Here is a 21,912-nt window from a genome sequence, read left to right as displayed (position 1 = left end):
ACTCGCTGCACAGGAAACAAATGAGGATGGATAATGGTGGACCGGAAATTCACAAAACTAGAAAAATACTCATCATTAATGCCATTAAATCATGCTCTAAGCGTTTTCCAAGCGTGAATATAGTAAGGTTACATATATTTATACATGTAAGTTTATGTAATGTCGGACATTCACAGAGGCGACCCCACCCAACTAGCACGTTGTGTGGTCCTTTGCAGGGGCAGATTTAACCAATAAGCAAGGTAAGCGGCCGCTTATGACCTCGGGAAATCTGAAGACCCCGCCTCAAAAATACCTAGAAGTATAAATTATACTAGAAATTATATATAACATTATATTTTGTAAAATAAGTTTAATCTTTATTACATCGCAAATGTGTCCCCCACCCTCAGTCATTGAGCAGTCCAGCAGTTAAATTAGGTAAGGGTTTAGTTTTAAAAACGAAATAGTTATATATCATTTTTAGTTGTGAATCCATTTTAAGAAAGCAAATAATTTTAAAAGGTTTTACAAGATGGCGACGTGGTGGTGCAGTAGGTAGTGCTGTCGCCTCACAACAAGAAGTTCGCTGGTTTGAGCTGGGTCAGTTGGCATTTCTGTGTGGAGTTTGTATGTTCTCCCCGCATTTGCGTGGGTTTCCTCAGGGTGCTCCGGTTTCACCCACAAGTCCAAAGACATGCGGTACAGGTGAATTGGGTAAGCTAAAATTGTCCATAGTGTAAGTGTGTGAATGAGAGTGTATGGGTGGATGTTTCCCAGAGATGGGTTGCGGCTGGAAGGGCCTCCGCTGGGTAAAGCATATGCTGCATAAGTTGGCGGTTCATTCCGCTGTGGCGACCCCAGATAAAGGGACTAAACAGAAAAGAAAATTAATGAATGAATGAATGAGTTATACAAGATGCTTTACTTGTTGTTATTGTTATTTTGCATTAAGCAAAATGTAGAAAAGGAGATTGAGTGATATAAGAATAAAAACAGCTAAATAAACCAATTCAAATTAAATTAAAGTACAAAAGGTGCATTTTAGAACCTTCAGGCCCAGTGGCCAGAATTAGAGCCCCCAAATCACTAAATCCGCCTCTGATCATTCACCTACACGTCATGCATTAAATCCTTCACACACGGCAAGCTGTTGATTATCCCTTACATATACAATAGAGCACCAGGTGAACACTGTATCACTGAGCTGCTGAGTTGCATATTTTGGTCAAGTTGTACTTTTATTTACGATACACAGTGTGCCAGAACTACTGTAGCATAGTTCCTGCTCCAAAAAAATAAAAAGTCTGTGTGTTGCTAACAAATGTTTTGCAGAGGTTTGTCATTCGAAGCGGTCAATAATTTGTCTGTCCTACTAAGTGCATCTAGTCCTACTCAAAAACCACTCTAGTTCTCTTCATGCATTTTCATCGAGCAATAAAATGACAGGGTGTTCAAAAGCTGTGTGCTTAAAAAAGTGCACAAATCATCATGACGCAACAAATCGCTTGGAAGTGAGCACTGGACATCAAACCCAGCGCTGCGTGAGAATCCTTCTAGGTGACAGGTCTTTGATTTTGTCAGCAGTTTTGACAAGGTTGCCTCTTTCAATGACCTTTAGTCTGTTTTCGACTGTCATTCTAAACTCTTCTTTATCAGGGACTTCAATTTCATTATGGCTTCAGCAATCTTTAGTGGCTTGAAGAATGGCATATTAAAACATTGTACTTCATCTTTGATGTGTGGTCAATTATTAATCAATCAGCCCAGTGGTGCTCATTTAAGAGCCCCACGGCAACAGATTGGTCCAGGTATGAAGTAATGTCTGCCCATAGTTGCCCCATTGGCCAGCTTCAGAGAATGATCATACTGACTAAGCGTTTCCACTACTGTGCGAAGCAAGCGATGTGTGAACAGCTTGTGTCATATAGCTGCTGTTTGCCAAAGACCAATATTGTCATTATCTGTGATTATGAATTTTCTTTTTATTGCATTAGCCGTTATCGGTTACGTCTATTTATAGGGTCTCTATTATTGTTCTCATATAGTATATTCTACCCCAAATGAGCACATATATAAAGATTATTGTCAGTTTTTTTTTAATAAGGTCAAGTTGTTTCTGATCTTCTATTAATACAAACAGTAAAGGCGCTCCATTAACTGCAAGCCAGGCGAAAATGCAGTTACGTATATTTTAGGCAGAGAAAACAGTTTTCCATTCCAGACTGGTTACACTTCTAATGATAATGAAGTCATGGTGGTTATGATAAAGACATTACGTCAACAATGACAAAATAATCATTTTCATTATTTGGTGATAAGCTAGTAGCTTTCTTACATTGTTTCTTGCTTCCCAGGGGAAGTCTTATCCATTCAAAGGGTCTTTCCCTCCTATGTGGAACCCTTTCGCCTACATGGACTACAACAACCTCTGGAGGACAATGGATAAGATGGGAATGGAGGTAAATGACATTTTCATTTAGCTGTGTTTAAAACAAAGTCAACTGTTGCCCTACATCAGAATTCTTGGCAATGTTTATTGAACAAGTTGCTTTTGACTTGTTGGTAACAACCAAATAAGCCCATATATGCATATATTGTAAATGAACGTCATATGCTTCAGTCCAACATCTACATTACCAGATGATGAAGAAAAGATGAAGATCAGATTTTCTGATAATGTTTATTGAACAATAGTTCTGACCAAGAATGAATGGTGTCAATACTAGTAGTGAAAGCAAGTGTAGTCCTATTACTGAATGTATGACTCTTTATTAGTCAATTTTTGTTTTTGTGAATCAAACTGATCTAATGACTCATGAGTCGAATTTTATTAGTGAATCAAACTTGTACAACACAATCAATGTAGGACTACATCACACTCAGTATGACTACAGTATGACTAGATTAGTAGAGTTTTTTAAACTAATGACTCGTAGGAGTCAGTTATTTTAGTGAATCAAACACATTCAGCTCAAGCAGTTCAATTTTTGAGTCGATTTTAAGGTAAATGAGACCTACTGTAAATGGAACTGGTTATTCCTGAGATAATGTATTTTGTTAGTAGCATTTTTAAATAATGAATGAAATAATTGACCACATTTTTGTTTTTAATTGCTTAGTAAATTGTTTAATTTGAAACAATATACACATTTAAACAGGCGTTTATAAAACATTTTTAGTAAGTATGACCTCATTTATATTTCTTAAACATACTATCCTCCAGTTTGATAGACAACGCTTAAGCCTAGTCTCAGACTAAAATGTAAGACTTGAACTGACTGACTTAAATATATAAGTATCTTTGCGATGTCTCTAGATGGACAACAGTAATGTTTTTCCAATGCACAATTCTAAGCCCTAATAGCCCACAGTCTGTGAAACCAGGCCTAAGAATCATTAATGGAATTATTAATATAAGGATACAGGATCAGAATTAACCACAGTGGATGAACAGACAGAGTGTCTGATAGCAAATGTGCACTTTAGATTCCTAAAGAAGCTCCATGGAGAGCCCCACATGCTGAAGAATGGGACAAGATGACCATGCAGCAGCTCTTTGACAAGATCTGCTGGACCAGGTACAGACAATGAATCAATTATAATTATTAATTTTAATTATCAATTAAATATCAGAGTTTTTATGAAATATTGAGCATAATGACACATATCTTTGCTGACGGGTTGCTTGCAGGTCGGCTCGCCGCTTTGCCACTCTGTTCGTCAACGTGAACGTGACCTCCGAACCCCATGAGGTTTCGGCTCTGTGGTTTCTTTGGTACGTCAAGCAGTGCGGCGGCACAATGAGAATCTTCTCTACCACCAATGGAGGACAGGTACATTTACCAGTCTTCATACATCTGTTTTTAGCTAACATTTGGTTATCTTGTTGATTATTTTTCTTTTTAAAAAACTGGTAATTATACAACAAACATTGAAATGCCACGACATTCACATTTGCACAGTGTTTGTGTGCATCTCTTTGGCTTCTTCACTGCAGCAGTGCTTGCTTGTGTTTACAGTATAATTAATGTCAGTGGGAGAGCAAGAGAAAGATAGAGGCTTTATCGCCCTGTGTGTCTTGGATGATATTGGCAGTCCAGGACAGCAGGTGGTAGAAATGGTGATATAAATCAAGCTGTAGCTGTTCAATCCAATGTTCCTGCCAAGTCCGATATTCATTGTCGCCGTTCAGTCCTCACCCCTAATTTAGTTAACCACAGCTTTCAAAATGGCTCTTGCTGGAAGGCAAGGCGAGATGTGGAGGAAAAAGAAATTAATTGCTGTCATGAAGAAAAAGAGTACATTTAATTTAAGGTAAAGTTCACTGATAAAAAAGATGTTTAAGCTGCATAAATGTTGTGGTATGTTTGAAGTTTGTGATTGTTTGTCGCTTCTTTTTCAATTTTTGTCTTAAATTTCTCCTAACTGATTTCTTTAGACCAACCAGTTTTGTTTTTAAGAGATTTACGGCAGAGATGAGACAGCGGGGGAAATAAGTATTGAACACACAATTTTTCTCAGAAAACATATTCTAAGGGACCATTTGACTTGAAATATCTACTGGATGTTGGTAACAACTAAATAAGCCCATATATGCAAAGAAAACAAAACAAATTAGTTATCTGTAAAAACATGAAATGACACAAGAAAAAAGTATTGAACACATGAAGAAAGGGAGGTTTAGATAGGCATGGAAAGACCAGACAGCAGCTGAAATCTTTCAAAAGTTATTCAGCAACCCTCTGCACTTCCTCAGTGTAAGTGAACATTAATGGCCCAGCCAATCACCTGACTTGAATTCAATAGAAAATACATAATAAAGATCAGACTTGATTTACGAGACCCACAGAACCATTAAGATTTTTACACTATGTTGATATCTGTGAAAAAAATCCAGCCTGATCTCACGAGGAAACGTAGCGATTTTACATTTTGTCAGTTTAGTGACTAATTCATATGAATTTGTACGAGTTCAGTTGTGCGAAAATTTACAATTTTAAAAAGGAGGCATGTCACTAATCTCTGCCCCTAAACCCTACCGTCATTGGGGGATAAGCAAGTCATACTAAATTGTATGCATGAGATCGTACAAATTCATACGAATTAGCCACTAAATGAAAAAGTTTTCGAATTGCCATGAGATTGTGTTGAAAAAAATCACACTTGAGCAATGCATTTAACTTCATTCTCTATATGAGAGGCGTCTTTATACTCACCAATAAAGCCTTTTATATAAAGTATTAAGCACATTTCAGTAGTTTAGTACTTTCTACTTGTGTCATTCCATTGTTATCACACATAACGATTTTTTTTAAATTTTATTTTAAAGTTTGTATTGTTTGGGTTTTTACCAAAATCTTGTTCAATTCCATGTCAACAGCTTCGTTAGAAAGATTATTCCCAGCAAAAAACATGACGTGTTCAATACTGGCCACTGTATATATTTAAAATATTAAATACCTTAAAAGAATGGGCCAATATAATGACTAAAACAGCTTTGTATGAACGTTTAGTTTACAAATGACATAATGAGGACAAAGCAGGGGTCCCCGTATGTATCCCAGTGTGGGACGACTTTAAAATTTAAAGAGAATTTAAAATTACTCACCAGGTTTCTTTTTAATATTGTACTTTTGTCCATAGTAACCGCTGTATACATCCTGGCTTTACATTTAGTAGGCCTACCAGTGATCATTTGTAATATGTGTTTGTATTATTTTGTCAGAATCAAACAATAAAAAACTTGAAATAAAATAAATAAATAAAATATTAAATATCTAATAAGTAGAAAAGAGTTGTGCTTTAATTCGCAATAAACACATTATTATACAACTTTTTTTTAACTGTTGGTCATAGTGTTAACATTATATCTTTATATATAATATATCCTTTAAAATGTGATTTAGACTTACTTTAAATGTATATTTGCTCTTTTATGAATGTTTTTAATTTGTTGTAAATTTGTTATATTTGTATTTTGAGCTTTGCCTAAATTAACTACATAATTTTGCAACTGTTAAGATCATTTGTTCATTTATTAGTAGACCCCATATTATACGCTAAGTAACCAAAAGCCAGTGTAAATATTAGTAGAGGAGTAGAAGTTTACCTTACCCCATGTCTGTGACACAGAGCTGATTATGTAACATACCAAAATAGTGGCCACTGTATCTGGGTCACATTTATAGCAGGAGCCTCCTAGCAAATGTGTCATTTGAGGGTGCACAAATAACATGCACAAAGGACAGTTTTGTATGTTAAGATGATAATAAACTGTTCCTTCTTTTATGATAGACTTCCTATAGGATTAGTGTAATGTCATAAATTCTCAGAGCCTCTTTGTGTTCCTTAACCTGCTTGATATTCGTAGCTTGTCTGATAAAGGTATGTGCATGGTGGCCAATATTATACAACTCAGTCATAAAGCTCTTTTCGTTATTACACAGAGACCCCTATTGGTGAATTTAAGAATTGCAGTCCTTATCAAAATGTGAATATCTGTGTAAATGAGTGTTAAACTGATCAACCATTTTACATTTGATGCAGTTTTACATATAGCACTGAAAAATGTACGTCTCTCAAAAATAACAGGAGCGCAAGTTTGCTGGCGGTGCCAATCAGATCAGCGAGGGGATGGCGAAAGAGCTGGGCGATCGAGTGAAGCTGAGCAGAGCTGTGTGCAGCATTGACCATACTGGAGACCTGGTGGAGGTCAGGACGGTGAATGAGGAGGTTTACAAGGTGAGAAGATGCATATAAACTCATATATGGCTGACTACTAGAATACTGCTTACTGCATACTATGTAGTATGTGAAAGACATACTCAGTCTACTCAGTAGCATCATTTAGTGGTTTTTTATGCACCACAAAACCTTTTATTTATAACCAGAATCAATTCATGACATTAAAAGAATTAACTTGCCTTCCACAGTGCAGCCACAACGTATAAGTTAAAGAAACACTCCACTTTTTTGAAAATGGCCTCATTTCATAATTTCCCTAGAGTTAAACAGTTGAATTGTACCATTTTTGAACCCATTTAGCCAATCTCTGGGTCTGGCAGGAGCCCACTTTGCATAGATCATTGAATTGGATTATACCAGTAACATCTTGTTCAAAAATTCAAAAAACAAAGAAATTTTCTTATTATAATCTTGACTCTTCTGTGTAGTTACATGGCAATTAACAGAAATTGTTCATTTCTAGGCCGAAATGGGTAGGAACTATTCTGTCATTTGACGTAATAATCAAGGAACTTTGCTGCTGTATCATGGCTGCAGCAGGCGCAATGACATTCCACATATTCTGGTGGAGCAAGTGTAGGGCTTGGTGCTGGGTCTATATTATGATATGACAGCACAGTTCCTTTATTATTATTATTTTATATTTATTCTTTATTTTACCAGGATAGTCCCATTGAGATACAAGATCTCTTCTCCTAGGGAATCCTGGCCAAAATGATAGCACAAAATATTCACATTAAAAACAAATCCAAAAAAATTTTGCTGTTTTATAATACACATATAAAAGAAAAACAATTGAAAACATGTTCTCTTTAGTGTAAATCATACAGGCTTTCCAGCATTTCCAGCATCACAAAACTCTACCAGTCGTTCCATAACGAGGGTGCAAAAATGAGAAGGCAGTTTTGGCAAACTCTGAATGGTTTACTATTAGTTTGGCAGGAAATCTAGTGTTATAGCTGGATAAATGGGTAAATGATTACAAATAAAAGCTGGTAATATACCAGCAAATGGACTTTGTTCAGTGTTCAGTTCAGTTTAAAGACCCCCCCCCCCCCATTTCATACACTGTACAATGATGATTACGCCAGAATGATAATATAGTTCCTAGACATATCAGCCTAAAACTTTTCATTTTCCTTCAGTCTTAGTACAAAAGGTGTCCGCAGGGTCTTAAAACATTTTAAAATGTCTGAAATTTAAAAAACTAAATTGTAGGCCTTAAAAAGTGTTAAATTGACTGAATCATTGTCTTATAGGTCAAAAATCATTTTAAACAGGTCTTAATTTTCTTTTGTCTATGGAAAGCTACCCAATCGATCCAACACACATCCAATCACCAACAAATACAACTGAATAAATCTTTTAGAACAGTCTGTTCTGCATACATTTAGTTTTTACAGAGTTTTTTTATGTTGTTAATTATGTTTAATAGTTATATTGAAAATATATGTGTATTTAACCAGGGTCTGCTTGTTTTGACACATTTAAAACATGTGGCTAAAAAATAATTAATTATTTTTTGATAGGGAAAGTACTTTTATTTCTGCTGGGCCATTAAAAAAAATTTATCAATTACCCCTATATAAGTCTGAATTTTAATTCTTCATGGTCTTAAAAAAAGTATTAAATTTGACTTTGTGAAACCAGCAGAAACCCTGGTACATGATGTAACTACAGAAGAGTCAAGCTTTAAATAGGAAAATTATCAAAACTCTTTGGTTGTTTTTTAATGAAATGCTAATGGTCTAATCCGATTCAATGATCTATGCTAAGCTAAGCTAAGCTAAAAGTGTTATTACCAGACCTAGAGATTGGCTAAATTGATTTTAAAAAATGGTAAAGCTCAACTATTTAACTGTTTGTGACCTTGTAAAATGTGCCTATTTAAAAATAAAGTGTTCCTTTAAATCCATGAATTAACTGTGTCAGCTTTGTTTATCCACATAATAAAAGACTGCCTTTGTTTCATTTGTTATGTGCAAATGGAACATCAAAACATGCGCAATGCATTGTGGGTATACTGTACATGTGTAGTTACCATATAAGTATCATGCAAGTCTGTGCATATACACAGAATATACACATAATATACATATTGCACAAAATGATAATATGCAAGTCCGTGAGTTTAGAAACCAGTTCTCTGAAGGACAAATGCACTCCTTTGAAGTGTGTATCCCCATGTTTGTGTGTAAGATTGGTGGATCGTTATCAGTAAGCTGTTCTTCATCTCTGTCCTGAACCGCATCCTCTTTCCTGAGCTGAAAGCTTATTAAAGGCTGCTGTCGAGCCGCTTAACCCTCTGGGAGGAGCAGTACGGGGACACTTAGACCACTATATATTTAACAATGTGTCCTTATATCAAAACACTACCCATTCTACACTACCATTAGTTTTAAGTGTTTTCAGCAAGCCGTGCTCACAAAACTGCATTTATTTCATCATAAATAACATAAAAACAGCAGTTGGTGAAGGGTAGAGTGGTGATTGCGTGTGTTTTGCTCTCGCTAGCTATAACTTCAGTCTTTTTAACACTAAACTAAAATGACTTGTATTTAAAAAATGACTCTCTTTATGGTGTTTTTTGTTTTCCTTGTAGGCCAAATATGTCATACTTGCCATACCCCCCGGGCTAAACCTGAAAATCCATTTCAACCCTGAGTTGCCGCCTCTGAGGAACCAGCTCATTCACAGAGTGCCCATGGGCTCAGTCATCAAGTGCATGGTTTACTACAAAGAGAACTTCTGGAGGAAGAAGGGTCTGCACCACTTTTCCACTTTTCTTTAAATCCCTTAAAAGTAAGGGTGTGCAATATTGAAACAGAGAGGGTATTAATAATTCAACTATAATTTGCTGTGTGTTTTTGTGCTGGTTTAAGCCTGCTGGATAAATAAATGTGGCTGACAGAGGGTTGTGCCAAATGGCTTAATTCGTTCAAACAATTCATTCAAAATGGATGATTCATTTAGAAAGGAGCAAGCATCTTTATGAATGGATCCCTGGCTTAAATTATTAGGTCAAATAGAGTCATTCTGGAAAGAAACCCCACACTATTGCTCTCAGAAATATATGTGTTCAGCACGGAGTTAGAAAACTGAAAGAACAAAAAAACATGATCATATTTACAAGGACACCAATAATCCAGTTTTAATCGATTAAGACAACACTCCAATTAAGAGTCTACCAGGTAAACAGCAAATTTTTGATGACCTTAATCCGACTAAAGTCATAATCGAACTAAACAGAAATCGAATTAAGGCATGTGGCGTATGCTGATATTGGTTGCATTATCGAAGTGCAGTACAGACATGTAACTAATCAAACTATTACTATCATGTAGGATTTTTACCTCATTTTTTTGACAGGATAGTCGATACACACACACGACTGTTTGACACTATTCTCTGCACATACCGAGTCAGTGCAGGACCACAGATACCTGCATTTCCAAAAGCTGAGTTTTTTTTTCCCATATCATGTGCTGTATCAAATTCCATTAAAACGACACTCTTCCAGCAGTTCATACTCACATCCATTATCTCGTTTGTCACGAGGGGCATGCATGAAATGTTCCTGAATGAAATTGAAAAGTTAAAGGAAAAAGTTAAAGGCGACAAATTAAAAATGAAACACCTGAAATTACATGAAACTCTGCAGGAAACGTGGAGAGCCTGGTGACGCAATGACGTTAATCGAAATCTAAAACAGGATCATGAAAGGAGCATTCAAAAAGCAACTCAAGTAAACACCTTAATCATATTATTGTCTTATTCATTCATTTTCTTGTCGGCTTAGTCCCTTCATTAATCTGGGGTCGCCACAGCGGAATGAACCACCAACTTATCCAGCATTTGTTTTACGCAGCAGATGCCCTTACAGCCGCAACCCATCTCTGGGAAACATCCACACACACACTCATTCACACACTACAGACAATTTAGCCTACCCAATTCACCTGTACCACGTCTTTGGACTGTGGGGGAAACCGGAGCACCCGGAGGAAACCCACATGAACGCAGGGAGAACATGCAAACTCCACACAGAAACGCCAACTGACCCAGCCAAGGCTCGAACCAGCGACCTTCTTGCTGTGAGGCGACAGCACTACCTACTGCAAAATATTTTGATGAATGATATCCATGTAAACGTAGTCAAGGTTATGTCTAAAGCTCACTTAATATACATTTTTGAGGTTAATTGAAGTGACAGTGGCTATTTAAAATAAAGCTGAAACATTATTTGAAGTGTTATTTTGGCATTAAAATAAAACAGAAATGCTAAAATAGCTAATTAATTACTATTAATTAAAAATACAGAAATAAATAAGTCACTGATACGTAATTAAGTTCAAATGTAAAGTCTATTTTAAAGAAATTGTCTGTCCAAATGTTAATTTTACTAGGAAATGCATCAATAAATCATTGAGAAATCTTTTTTCTTTTTCTTTTTTTCAAAAACAAAACATCAAGGATTCAACAAAATGATTTAAACTTAAATTGACTAAAAATAAAACCAAGTTTATTTATGTTAAAATACTTACTAAATAATTTAGCAGCATATGGACCTTCTTTGATACAGTCAAGACCACTCCACCATTTCATAGGGTACAATGATGGTAACACCAGAATGAGAATATACTTCATATACACATCATGACAGTGGCTATTTAAAATAAAGCTGAAACTAAATTTGAAATGTTGTTTTGGCATTAAAATAAAAAAATTGCTATAAAAAACTATTCATTTAAAACAGGTCACTAATACTGTAGTTCAAACGTAAGCTCTAAGATATTTTAAAGTAAGTTCTGTCCAAAAGTTTGCTTCACTAGGAAATGCATCAATAAATAAATACGCAACACAGTACTGTATATGCTGAGCTGGGCTGTTTTGCTGTTTTTTTCAGGATACTGTGGCAGCATGGTGATCGAGGAGGAAGATGCACCTATTGGTCTCACACTAGACGACACTAAGCCAGATGGGTCTGTGCCTGCTATAATGGGGTAAATAAACAGCTTTTTTATTGCAGAATAAATTTATGCTACTAACAAAATAATAGACAGAACGTTAATGCTGGGTTTAGGCGACACAATATTTTAGTTTATGATAATCACATTGTCTATTCATAAATTATTGTCATTTTGTAGCCCTCTGCATTTTGAATGAAATGCATGATGTCATCAAAGAGGTGGAACTAACAATCACTGACTGAAGCATTAAACAACAGCTAAAGAAGCAGTGTATTTTGTAGTTAAAAAAAGACCCAGCAGGCTCTGACATTAAAATGGTGTAGTCTTAATCATACATAAGCTGCTTCTTTCTGTTTTAGTTTTATCCTGGCACGGAAATCACGAAAACTAGCAAATCTGACGAGGGATGAGAGGTAGATATTTATTTCTTTACATATTATTAAAATATGTCACTATACTATGATGTTATGCTTACCTCATTGTTATTTCTGTCAGAAAGAGAAGGATCTGTGAGATTTATGCTCGTGTGCTGGGATCAGAGGAGGCGCTACATGTGAGTGTTTCCAGAAATCTTCATTTAGTCTTGAAATGTTTCATGCTTTATTTTTATGGCTGTGTCTTCCTCAGCCTGTGCACTATGAAGAGAAAAACTGGTGTGAGGAGGAATATTCTGGTGGCTGCTATACCGCCTACTTCCCTCCCGGTATCATGACACAGTTTGGCAGGTTAGCGCAGCATCTCTGGTTCAGTATTGTTTTCTCTATCCTGCTTTTGCTGAGTAAACTAGAGCATGAGTTGATACGAGGAGTGTCTGTTCTCTGGATTTCAGGGTCTTGCGGGAGCCGGTGGGCAGGCTGTACTTTGCAGGAACTGAAACGGCCACGGAGTGGAGTGGTTACATGGAGGGGGCCGTGCAGGCGGGAGAGAGAGCCTCTAGAGAGGTACATTCACAGACAGCAGGGTTTAGTTACTGAAATCAAAGTCATTTGTTCTGCTAAACTTCAGCTTTCAATCCAAAGCTTTAAGCGAAAAATGGAAGTAATTTTCATCAGCGAAGAGACTTGGTTGGAGTCGTGTCATAGCTAGGGGGTATAGTCTGCTTGGGGAAAAATATTCCTTATCCTCCATTGGAAATGAACAGCAGTAACCGGAGATGTAGCGGATATTATGGTTCATAACACCAAAAATGAAACCCCTGCCAGGTTAAGCATCCCTTCCCTGAAATCTATACCTGATTGAGCCATTTCTCCTCCAAATACAAATGTTTCCATTAAATAAACCACCTAATAATTCTTATATAGTGAATGAGTTGAGGCATAATCTGATAGGGGTGCATTTTTTGGCAGTACATTGACGTCTATTGTGACCATATCCCAATCAAATAATGTGGGACAATTATTAAGTTTGTGTGTGACAATGTGGGCCATTACAGCACTAAAACATAACCTGAAACTGCGTTGAACTTAATAAAAACATGTCTTCTGCCTGTCAGTTCGCTTATGTCCTTTGGATCCTTTCAGGAAACTCAATTACAACACAAGAAGGCATGTACATTTACTTAATACCACAATTAAACTAAAAGACTGATGAAAACGGGATATTTTCACAATATGCGAAGTGTGGGACAAAATACTGTGCTTTACAATGGAAAGTGGAGCAGGTGGTTAATCTAGCAGCTTCTGTTTGTTTATTTGGCAGTGCATAAAACTTGAGATCTGGATTTTTAAACTTATCAAAGATGAAAAAGCATTACACTGCAACTTTTCAATATTAAATCGAGAAAAAAAATATGTATTCATATTTATTTTTTTCATATGTTTATTTATTTACATTTTTTTATTTATTTTTTTTTAAGTGAAGCTACAGTGCTAAACAAGGTACCCCCTGGCACTAATGGTAGTGATGTTTTTGTGGGCGTTCCTGGTTATGCCGACCAAGTCTATAAGTGTCATATGCTGATATACTTTTAAATGTTCGCTCTAAAAATGCACTAATAATGTTTAGCAAGTTTTGGTTACAATGGCGCAATATTTTTCTCCTTACTTTGCAGCATTTGAACATCAACGGCTAACTTACAGTATCAAAAGCATTAACAATCTGCTACACCATTGTAGTATGGATAGCCCCAAAGATTAAATGCATTCGTCTTTTAATAGCAATTATACACATCTTAAATATTACTGTATAGCAGCTCTTTTTAAAGCCTGGAGAGATTTCAATCCAGACTCACCTCCATTTTATATTTCAAGAGCACTAATTGACAAAGACTAATAATAAAAGTGTGGATTTAGTAAATTGATAAATGCTTGTTAAACGTCTTGAAATCTTGTTAGTTGACGATCAGAAATGAAACCGAAGGCAATTTTAAAGTATTGCATGACAGGTAAAAATAAATGTAGAAATGCATTATAAAGCAGTGTGTGAAATACTGAAAGAGAGTGATTTGGAGATTTAAAAAACAGAAGAGCAGACCACAAGTATGCAGTTAAACAAAAAAAAGGCTTTGCAGGCTGAAAAGAGATTTTGTCAGAGATTGTGACAGATCTTGTGATACCAGTGTCACATTGAAATACCAAGCGCTATATTATTTTCCAGACTGAATAAAACTGAACATGACTGACACAACAGTACATCTCACTCAGTCAAAGTGACAGACAGAATTATTTGTAGTGTGTGTCATTTTGATTTGAAATTTTTATTTGTTTTGGTTGTTTTGAGCGAAACTTTTCAAAACTTCAATCTGGAAGTGCTTTTATATAATTTAAAACACAGGAGAAGGACAGTTAGAGTAGTTAGAGAGAAGGTGGATATCAATCAACGCAGAAAACTAAACTACTCACATCAAATGTAAAATAGTCATCAACATTATGAGCAAGTTCAGTATGAATCTTACAATGATTTTATGGCAATATTAACAATATTTAAAAATTTTCCCATTGATTCCACCACATGCAGGGATCTATTAACTTCATTTTGTGCATATACAGCAGTCACTTCCATTCTTTTTTCCAAACATTCATCAACAAAAAACCTGGATTATAAATAATTATTATGTTGGTTTGTTTTATTAGCGGCATAGGTTTTATTTGTTCTATTTCTTATTTTTGGTTTATTAACTATTACTATTCAAATTAATGGCGTAAATATGAGTTTTTAAATGTTGCATCACCAAATTTGCATTTTTTTGAAAACAGTACAACAATGTTTTTTAAGTATTATACATTCATTAATGTCATTGATTGTTATGATCCTCCTGTCATGATCACTAGTGATCTAGCATTTGCAGATTGCTGGAGAACTACTAATCTGCCACATTAACTACAGTTCCCATAATGCACTTCACTCACACACCTGGCCCAGATTCCCCCTGATTGCAAACAGACACAGCTGTAAACATGGTCCAAGATGGCAGCGCCCTTGTCGTCACTATTGAGTAGCGAAGAGGATGAAAAAAGAAACCATAAAGAAACCAGCGTCCATGAAGAAACCAATACTTGTCTCAAATATGTAGCTACATGTATAAAAGTGGATTTGACACATATTGTGTGTTACTAAAATGCATATTAATAAAGTTACAGGCCAAACTAGCAGCATAAGATTTAAATTTTTTGTAAATTCCTATTTATACACATTTATGCATCTTGACAAAAACTGCAGTATTTTTTGTGGAGAACTTGTAACACAAAATCCATAAGGGTGTTGTCTATCCAGAAATTCATTAAAAAAGTAGTGCCGGGATGTGGGAGGGAAAATCATTTTCTAGCCACTTTTTCTAGGCTCACCTTATGGCCTATAAAACAAACAAAGATCCTAAAAACACAAGGACAAGGAAAAACACAAAGAAATGCTCACTTACAGTAACTTAGACTCAGCAACAATGTGTGTGCTGTGTTTATAGTCCATTTGATTAGTCCTGAACAGCTTTAGCTCTGTGTGTGTTTGCAATCAGGCAGAATCTGGGACAGGTGTGTGAGTGAAGTGCATGATGGGATCTGTAGTTCATTAAACTGGCAGATTTGTAGTTCTCCAGTGATCTGCAAATGTTAGATCATGGGTGATCGTGACACCTTCATAAATCATTTTCTTACATTGATTTTGTGGTCAAATTTGTCAAGTTTTCTCTATTTTAACAGAATTTGTAAGGTTTAGAAACATTATAAATGACATTTCGATCAATTTATATATTCTTGCCGAATAAAAGTATCAAAAAAGATTCTTGTCACCAAAGCAATTTCGTGAACTGAAACTAAAACACTTTCTTTGTCATTTCCTCTAGATAAGAGCCTCTTCTAAATGCCCTAAATACAGATATTAATTACAGTTTGTGTCTAAATATGGTATTTTACCATCTGTTAATGATAAACACTGTATTCCCCTTTGTTCCAGATTATGTGTGCAATGGGCAAACTCCATGCGAGTCAGATCTGGCAGTCAGAGCCCGAATCAATGGTATATTTTTTATTATAAATTTTTTTCGTTAATTGAAGCCACAAATATAAAAAAGCCCATTTTGGACCTTGAAAACATACCTCTCTGCGCTCTTCCCCCTAGGACGTCCCAGCTCGGCCGTTTGTCACCACCTTCTGGGAGAGAAACTTGCCATCAGTTGGAGGTTTCCTCAAGTTTATGGGTGTGTCCTCCTTCCTGGCAGTAGCCACAGCAGCGGGATTGGTCGCCTGCAAAAAGGGGGTCCTCCCACGGTGTTAAAGCCCCTCTCGCTTTCCGTAAAGCTGTTCTCTGTGAGCTGGCCTTGTGATTGTGGCGTCCAATCACTTAATCAGGGCCATAATGCTGACTGGGTATGTGGCCAAGCTACCTAGATGAGTTTTGACACAATCGCTCAGTCATTAAAAAAATTAACCAAGTGATCATGGCATAATGAGTAGCTACTAATTGTTAATGTGGTAATTGCCCTGTCAAACAGTTCACAAACAAGCCACATTAAATGAAATGGAAGTGTGACATTCCATAACCATTTACTGCGTGTGTTTGCAAGGTATGTGTGTGTTTTCACCAGTCTTATTGATTACCTCTGCTAATATCAGGTGCTGTTCTCAGGAACTCATTAATTATCCTTCCAAAACAACAAAGTAACATTACTGAGATTAGATTAGATTAGCGACATGTTTTATTATGCTTTGTGACAATATCTTTTTACATAATGCAACACAGCACAGCACAATTCACTATATCATTCACGAGAGAAGCAGAGGCTGTTCATATCGTATTATGAATAACACGCCATGACAATGTTAAATTACCATTAGCACTTGATGTGTCTGGTAGCAAAATGAAGTTAAGCAGTCATAAAGAGCCGATTTGAAAGATGTCCCAGTGTTTCATGTCATTTCTAAAAGCTGCTGTGTTTTGTGTCGAGATCTGTGTCTGATTGAATCACACGAAAGCATTTGAATGTACTTTGACATATTACTTTTCTTTTTTATGTAACGCAGACCAGTGTATACTTGAAATATAGATTAGTTTTTTGACATACATTGTCAACCGTTCTCATTGTCCTCTAAGAATTACATAATAGATTATTAAACATAAAAAAAATATATTTTATGTAATTCATTGTCATGTTTTAGATTAATATAAAGGCTTTCCCAGTTTATCTAAACAGTTTAAAGAGTTCTTTCTTCTTTATTTCCCCATCCACAAACATTGAGATAGATAGATAGATAGATAGATAGATAGATAGATAGATAGATAGATAGATAGATAGATAGATAGATAGATAGATAGATAGATAGATAGATAGATAGATAGATAGATAGATAGATAGATAGTGTCATTGCCTCACCTTTGTAGGAGTAACCTGTGCAATATTATTTAAAGAAAAATTATAACAGTTATAGAGATACATCAGTAATTATGTACACAGCTATGGAAATAATTTAGAGAACCCTGACTATTGTCATTTTCTCTGGATTTATCATTTATAGTGATGCGTTTGGGTTTTATTCTGTAAACTAGTAATGACATATCTTCCAAATTTAAAATTATTGTGATTTTATATTTATTGTCATTGCATAAAACAATAAAAAGGCAGTGTTTTTAGAAATTTAATTTATTTTTAGATGATTCAATACAATTTTTTAAACTACGAAACAGTTAAGACAACAATATTTGGTGGAATAGCCCTAAAAAATGCCATTTTTTCCATAGCTGTATCATATCTAAGCAAATGCTATATTGGTAAGAACAAAAAGTAGATTCATTTACTCCATATACATTTATTTAAACGAGTCTAAAATGTAATTACCTGAAAATGCAGCCCAAAAAAAGAGATTTGAAAAGGAATAGTGTTATTGTGTGTACATTTTTGTCGTTCCAAAGATGCGTTGTAACTGTTGTTTGTGGTGCCTTACTCTGATGTATGTTTCCTCATTTCTCAAGTGCCTCTTGTGCTGATGAGCTCCTCCAATCATGAACATTGTCCTCGGGTCAGTCACTGGCTGCTTTAGGTGATGCTTTATAAAAACACACTGATGACTAAACAGAATCCTGTGGAGAATAAAACATATGTAAAGCTCTTCCTGAAGAAGCCAGTGTTGACCCAGGACTGTCAGAATCTGAGGCAAAGCCAATCCTGACTGTTGACTAGAACTGTTTGATAAGAACAATTGACTGTCGTAGTTTGAGTCTGGCCAACTGTGAACTTAGTGACGATGATGTGGTGACTCTTTCACATGTTGTAGCTGCTGTTAACTCCTCCACCTGGTGTTAGTGAATCGTGCCTCTCTTGTTTGTCTGTGTGCCGTTGATGCTTTTCCCCAAACCTTATTTACCCGACCTGTCGACGCCTACTTCAGTTTGCATAGCTGCCCTGCTAAGTTCAGTCCCTTTTGTCTGATTTTTGTGTGCGTATCAAAATGTCCAATGGTCTAGTCCTGTAATTGCATTATTTGATCCCTTTGTACAAATCCAACGACTGATAATAAAAGTGTGTGATTTACCACCAGCCCGTGTTCTTTTGTTATCTCTGTGTTCGTGTGTGTGTGTGTGTGTGTGTGTGTGTGTACACCGCGTGATGATCTTTAAAGTCACAAGCATCTGGATTGGCGTGACGTGTTCCTTCAGGGCAGAAAGATGAGGGTCTTCCAGCAGAGCAGAGCTCATTTGCATGGAGTGCCACTGATTTCACTTCCTTCAGTTTCATGGAAATACTACGTTTTGATCTTTTTGTCTGTATTTTTTAAATGAAAGTCATACGCCAGAGGGAAAATGCGATACGAAAAATTAATTCCTAATCTTGCCAAACTGTTCTGTTGTTTTGAAAAGAGATCTCTTTCGTTTATGGATGGATATCGACAGGCAGAAAGAGAACAGGAGCACCACTTGGTTGGACCAATAGGTGGTGCTTGTGTAACATGTAAATCCAAAAATCTCTCAATATGAAAAGTCTTGTTGCCTATCCATGTTTTAGGAACAACAAATGATATCTTGACTTCTAGTTGATCGTTTGCTATCAGAAGTGGCTTATATGAAAGGCAAATGCCTCAAGATTCTGCTTATTTTACCAAAATAAAATATGATCATGCCTTGATTTTTAATTATTTAATTAGGACAGTAAGGTCTGACTTTGCTTAGACAAAAGTCTTGGCACTAAACAGAAATAATGGACAGTATAGAATATAAAGTCATGTTGCAGTGGAAAAAGAATTATTATTGTGTATGACTCCATGAGCTTGGAGGACTACATCTGTACATCTCTGCAATGACTCAAATAACTTATTAATAAAGTCATCTGGAATGGCAAAGAAAGTTCTTGCAGGACTCCCAGAGTTCATCAAGATTCTTTGAATTCATCTTCAATGCCTTCTTCATCTTACCCCAGGCATGCTCAATAATGTTCATGTCTGGTGACTGGGCTGGCCAATCCTGGAGCACCTTGATCTTCTTTTCTTCATTGAGAAGGAGCTCTGATTCTGTGAGAAATCTTGGGTTCATGATGCGGGTTCCAACAGGTCTTCTGCAGTATTTGTGATGATTGGGATGCAGTTCAACAGATGATTTATTGGAAATATCTGATACATATATATATATATATATATATATATATATATATATATATATATATATATATATATATATATATATATATATTATAAATAGCCTACATGTATATTGAGTCCACTGTTTAGTCTTATTTGAAGTTATAACAGTACTAAAAAAATTGTTTTTGTTTGTTTTTAGAAAATATGAATTGCACATATTGTGAGGATCAGTAAAAAAAAAAAAACAATAAAACATTTTGAATACTCCATAGATTAGCTGGTTAACATACAGAACACAATGAAAATTACAGAGTTTAAAACCTTAATCTCTTTTAGGAAGAAGTACTAAAAATATAGTATATGTAGGAAAAGTACAGTATATGTGCATATGTACAGTATAGTATGTTATTAAATCACACCACGTGTTCCTCAGAAACACTGTCTGCTGTCTCGTTTGTCTTCAAACAACAAAAAGGTAATTAACTTTTCATGAATTAAGGTATATCTTTTGCTTTATGAGAACAGAAAAAAAAGAAATTCTAAAACGTGATGTTCACCTTGTGAATCTGCCAAATGTTATCACCTCGTCACCCCCCACAATGTCTCTCGCCATCCCAGCTAAGAGTACAAAAGAAGCAGTAGTGTTGTATAGAGATAAGGAAAGCTGGGATATCGTATCACTCAACGATACTTTGAAGTTGTAGATGCTGAAAATGGGCTGTAGTGCAGAGAGGGGAGGTAACACGAATAAATTTTGTGCGATAAGCACTGAATAAGACTCTCCTCCAGACCGAAGAAGAGAAAAAGAACAGAAGCGGCATCACCAAACATCATCAAACGAGAGAGGAGCAAATCCCACATGAAAGAAGGAAGAAAATATCCCTAAAGATACAATTTAGAGACGACCAGGGGTCCTTATAAGGATTTAGTGTAGGCTACTTGCTAAACAGTTCTGTGTCACTTCATTAAAGAAAAGGTATGAGGCTGTGCTAAATACGGTATATTGCTCAGAGAAAAGCCTGCAACCCCTTCAGTCATCACGACTATTGTGTATTCAGGATTGCGGTATATGTGCTGTACATGTCCAAATATTTTAAATGAGGCTAGGCTAAGAAATTTTCAGGGTCTCTGTACATTTTAATTTTATGTTTTGTTAAGTAGGTTTCTGACAGGACAGACCATGTTTTGTGATCAGCCAATTTGAATCTCTCGAATAAATTGGCGTTATCAGTGGTTATCAGCTGATAGATATAGGCCAGTAGGGGTCTTCAGCGCATCCTGGCATGTGCATCTACGTGGTTAATCAGCTATAGATCACATACTGCTGCAGCTGGAAGGTAACGAGAATTATTTATGTTATTTATAAAAATTTCCCAATAATTGTATCTTATTAACATCTACCCCTACCCCAACCCTAAACCCAACGTCACAGTAATGTAAAAACAGATCTGGATCTTGAGTCTTTTCTATTAGTATAGCTGATAACAGCCTTCTAAGAAGGCCCCTACTGGTCCATATTTATCAATTGATAACCACTGATAATGCCCAATCAATCGATTTATAACATTTGAAGCGGGTGATATACTGATGTGATGTAAAGACAATTCATTCATTCATTTTCTTTTTTGGCTTAGTCCCTTTATTAATCAGGGCCCTGAGTAACATATCCAGCATATGTTTTACACAGCGGATGCTTTTCCAGCTGCCACCCATCACTAGGAAACACCCATACACCCTCATTCACTACAGACAATTTTAGCCTACCCAATTCACCTGTACCACATGTCTTTGGACTTGTGGGGGGAAACCGGAGCACCCAAAGGAAACCCGCACGAACACAGGGAGAACATGCAAACTCCACACAAAAATGCCAACTGACCCAGTCAGGGCTTGAACCAGTGACCTTCTTGCTGTGAGGCAATTGTGCTTCCCACTGCACCACCATGACCCCCATGTAAAGCCTATAGTTAACCCAATTATTTCTTTGTAATCTTTACACTATTTAAAATTCCAAACATGGGTTTCAACACCAATCTTAGCAGGCACCTTGATGTTAAAATAACATCAAAACAATGTTGATGTCAGTTTGACATCTAACGTTGGTGTCAAAAATCGACTACAGGATAGTACTGTAATTTTTTAAAATACTCTCTTTATTAAATGATTTAAATTAGTACAAATTATTATTTATACATATGTATAATTTTTTTTCAAAT

General features: G+C 36.0%; 1 protein-coding gene across 1 annotated transcript in view; it reads left to right on the top strand.

The window, feature by feature from the left end:
- mao (monoamine oxidase) overlaps window positions 1–18,660 on the top strand; it is a 57,517-nt gene extending 38,857 nt beyond the window's left edge. Inside the window, exons 4-15 of the mRNA XM_056465560.1 lie at window positions 2,337–2,441; window positions 3,469–3,560; window positions 3,674–3,815; window positions 6,574–6,723; window positions 9,329–9,488; window positions 11,633–11,729; window positions 12,056–12,109; window positions 12,192–12,249; window positions 12,324–12,421; window positions 12,526–12,637; window positions 16,083–16,145; window positions 16,248–18,660. Coding sequence (XP_056321535.1) covers window positions 2,337–2,441; window positions 3,469–3,560; window positions 3,674–3,815; window positions 6,574–6,723; window positions 9,329–9,488; window positions 11,633–11,729; window positions 12,056–12,109; window positions 12,192–12,249; window positions 12,324–12,421; window positions 12,526–12,637; window positions 16,083–16,145; window positions 16,248–16,403 — 1,287 coding nt within the window. The 3' untranslated portion in view covers window positions 16,404–18,660. The remainder of the gene's footprint in view (window positions 1–2,336; window positions 2,442–3,468; window positions 3,561–3,673; window positions 3,816–6,573; window positions 6,724–9,328; window positions 9,489–11,632; window positions 11,730–12,055; window positions 12,110–12,191; window positions 12,250–12,323; window positions 12,422–12,525; window positions 12,638–16,082; window positions 16,146–16,247) is intronic.
- Window positions 18,661–21,912: the final 3,252 nt, after the last annotated feature.

This window comes from Danio aesculapii, chromosome 9 (genome assembly GCF_903798145.1).
Source record: "Danio aesculapii chromosome 9, fDanAes4.1, whole genome shotgun sequence".
In the NCBI taxonomy this organism is placed as follows: domain Eukaryota; kingdom Metazoa; phylum Chordata; class Actinopteri; order Cypriniformes; family Danionidae; genus Danio; species Danio aesculapii.
The sequence above is the reverse complement of the archived record's forward strand: the minus strand, read 5'-3'. Positions and strand labels throughout refer to the sequence as shown.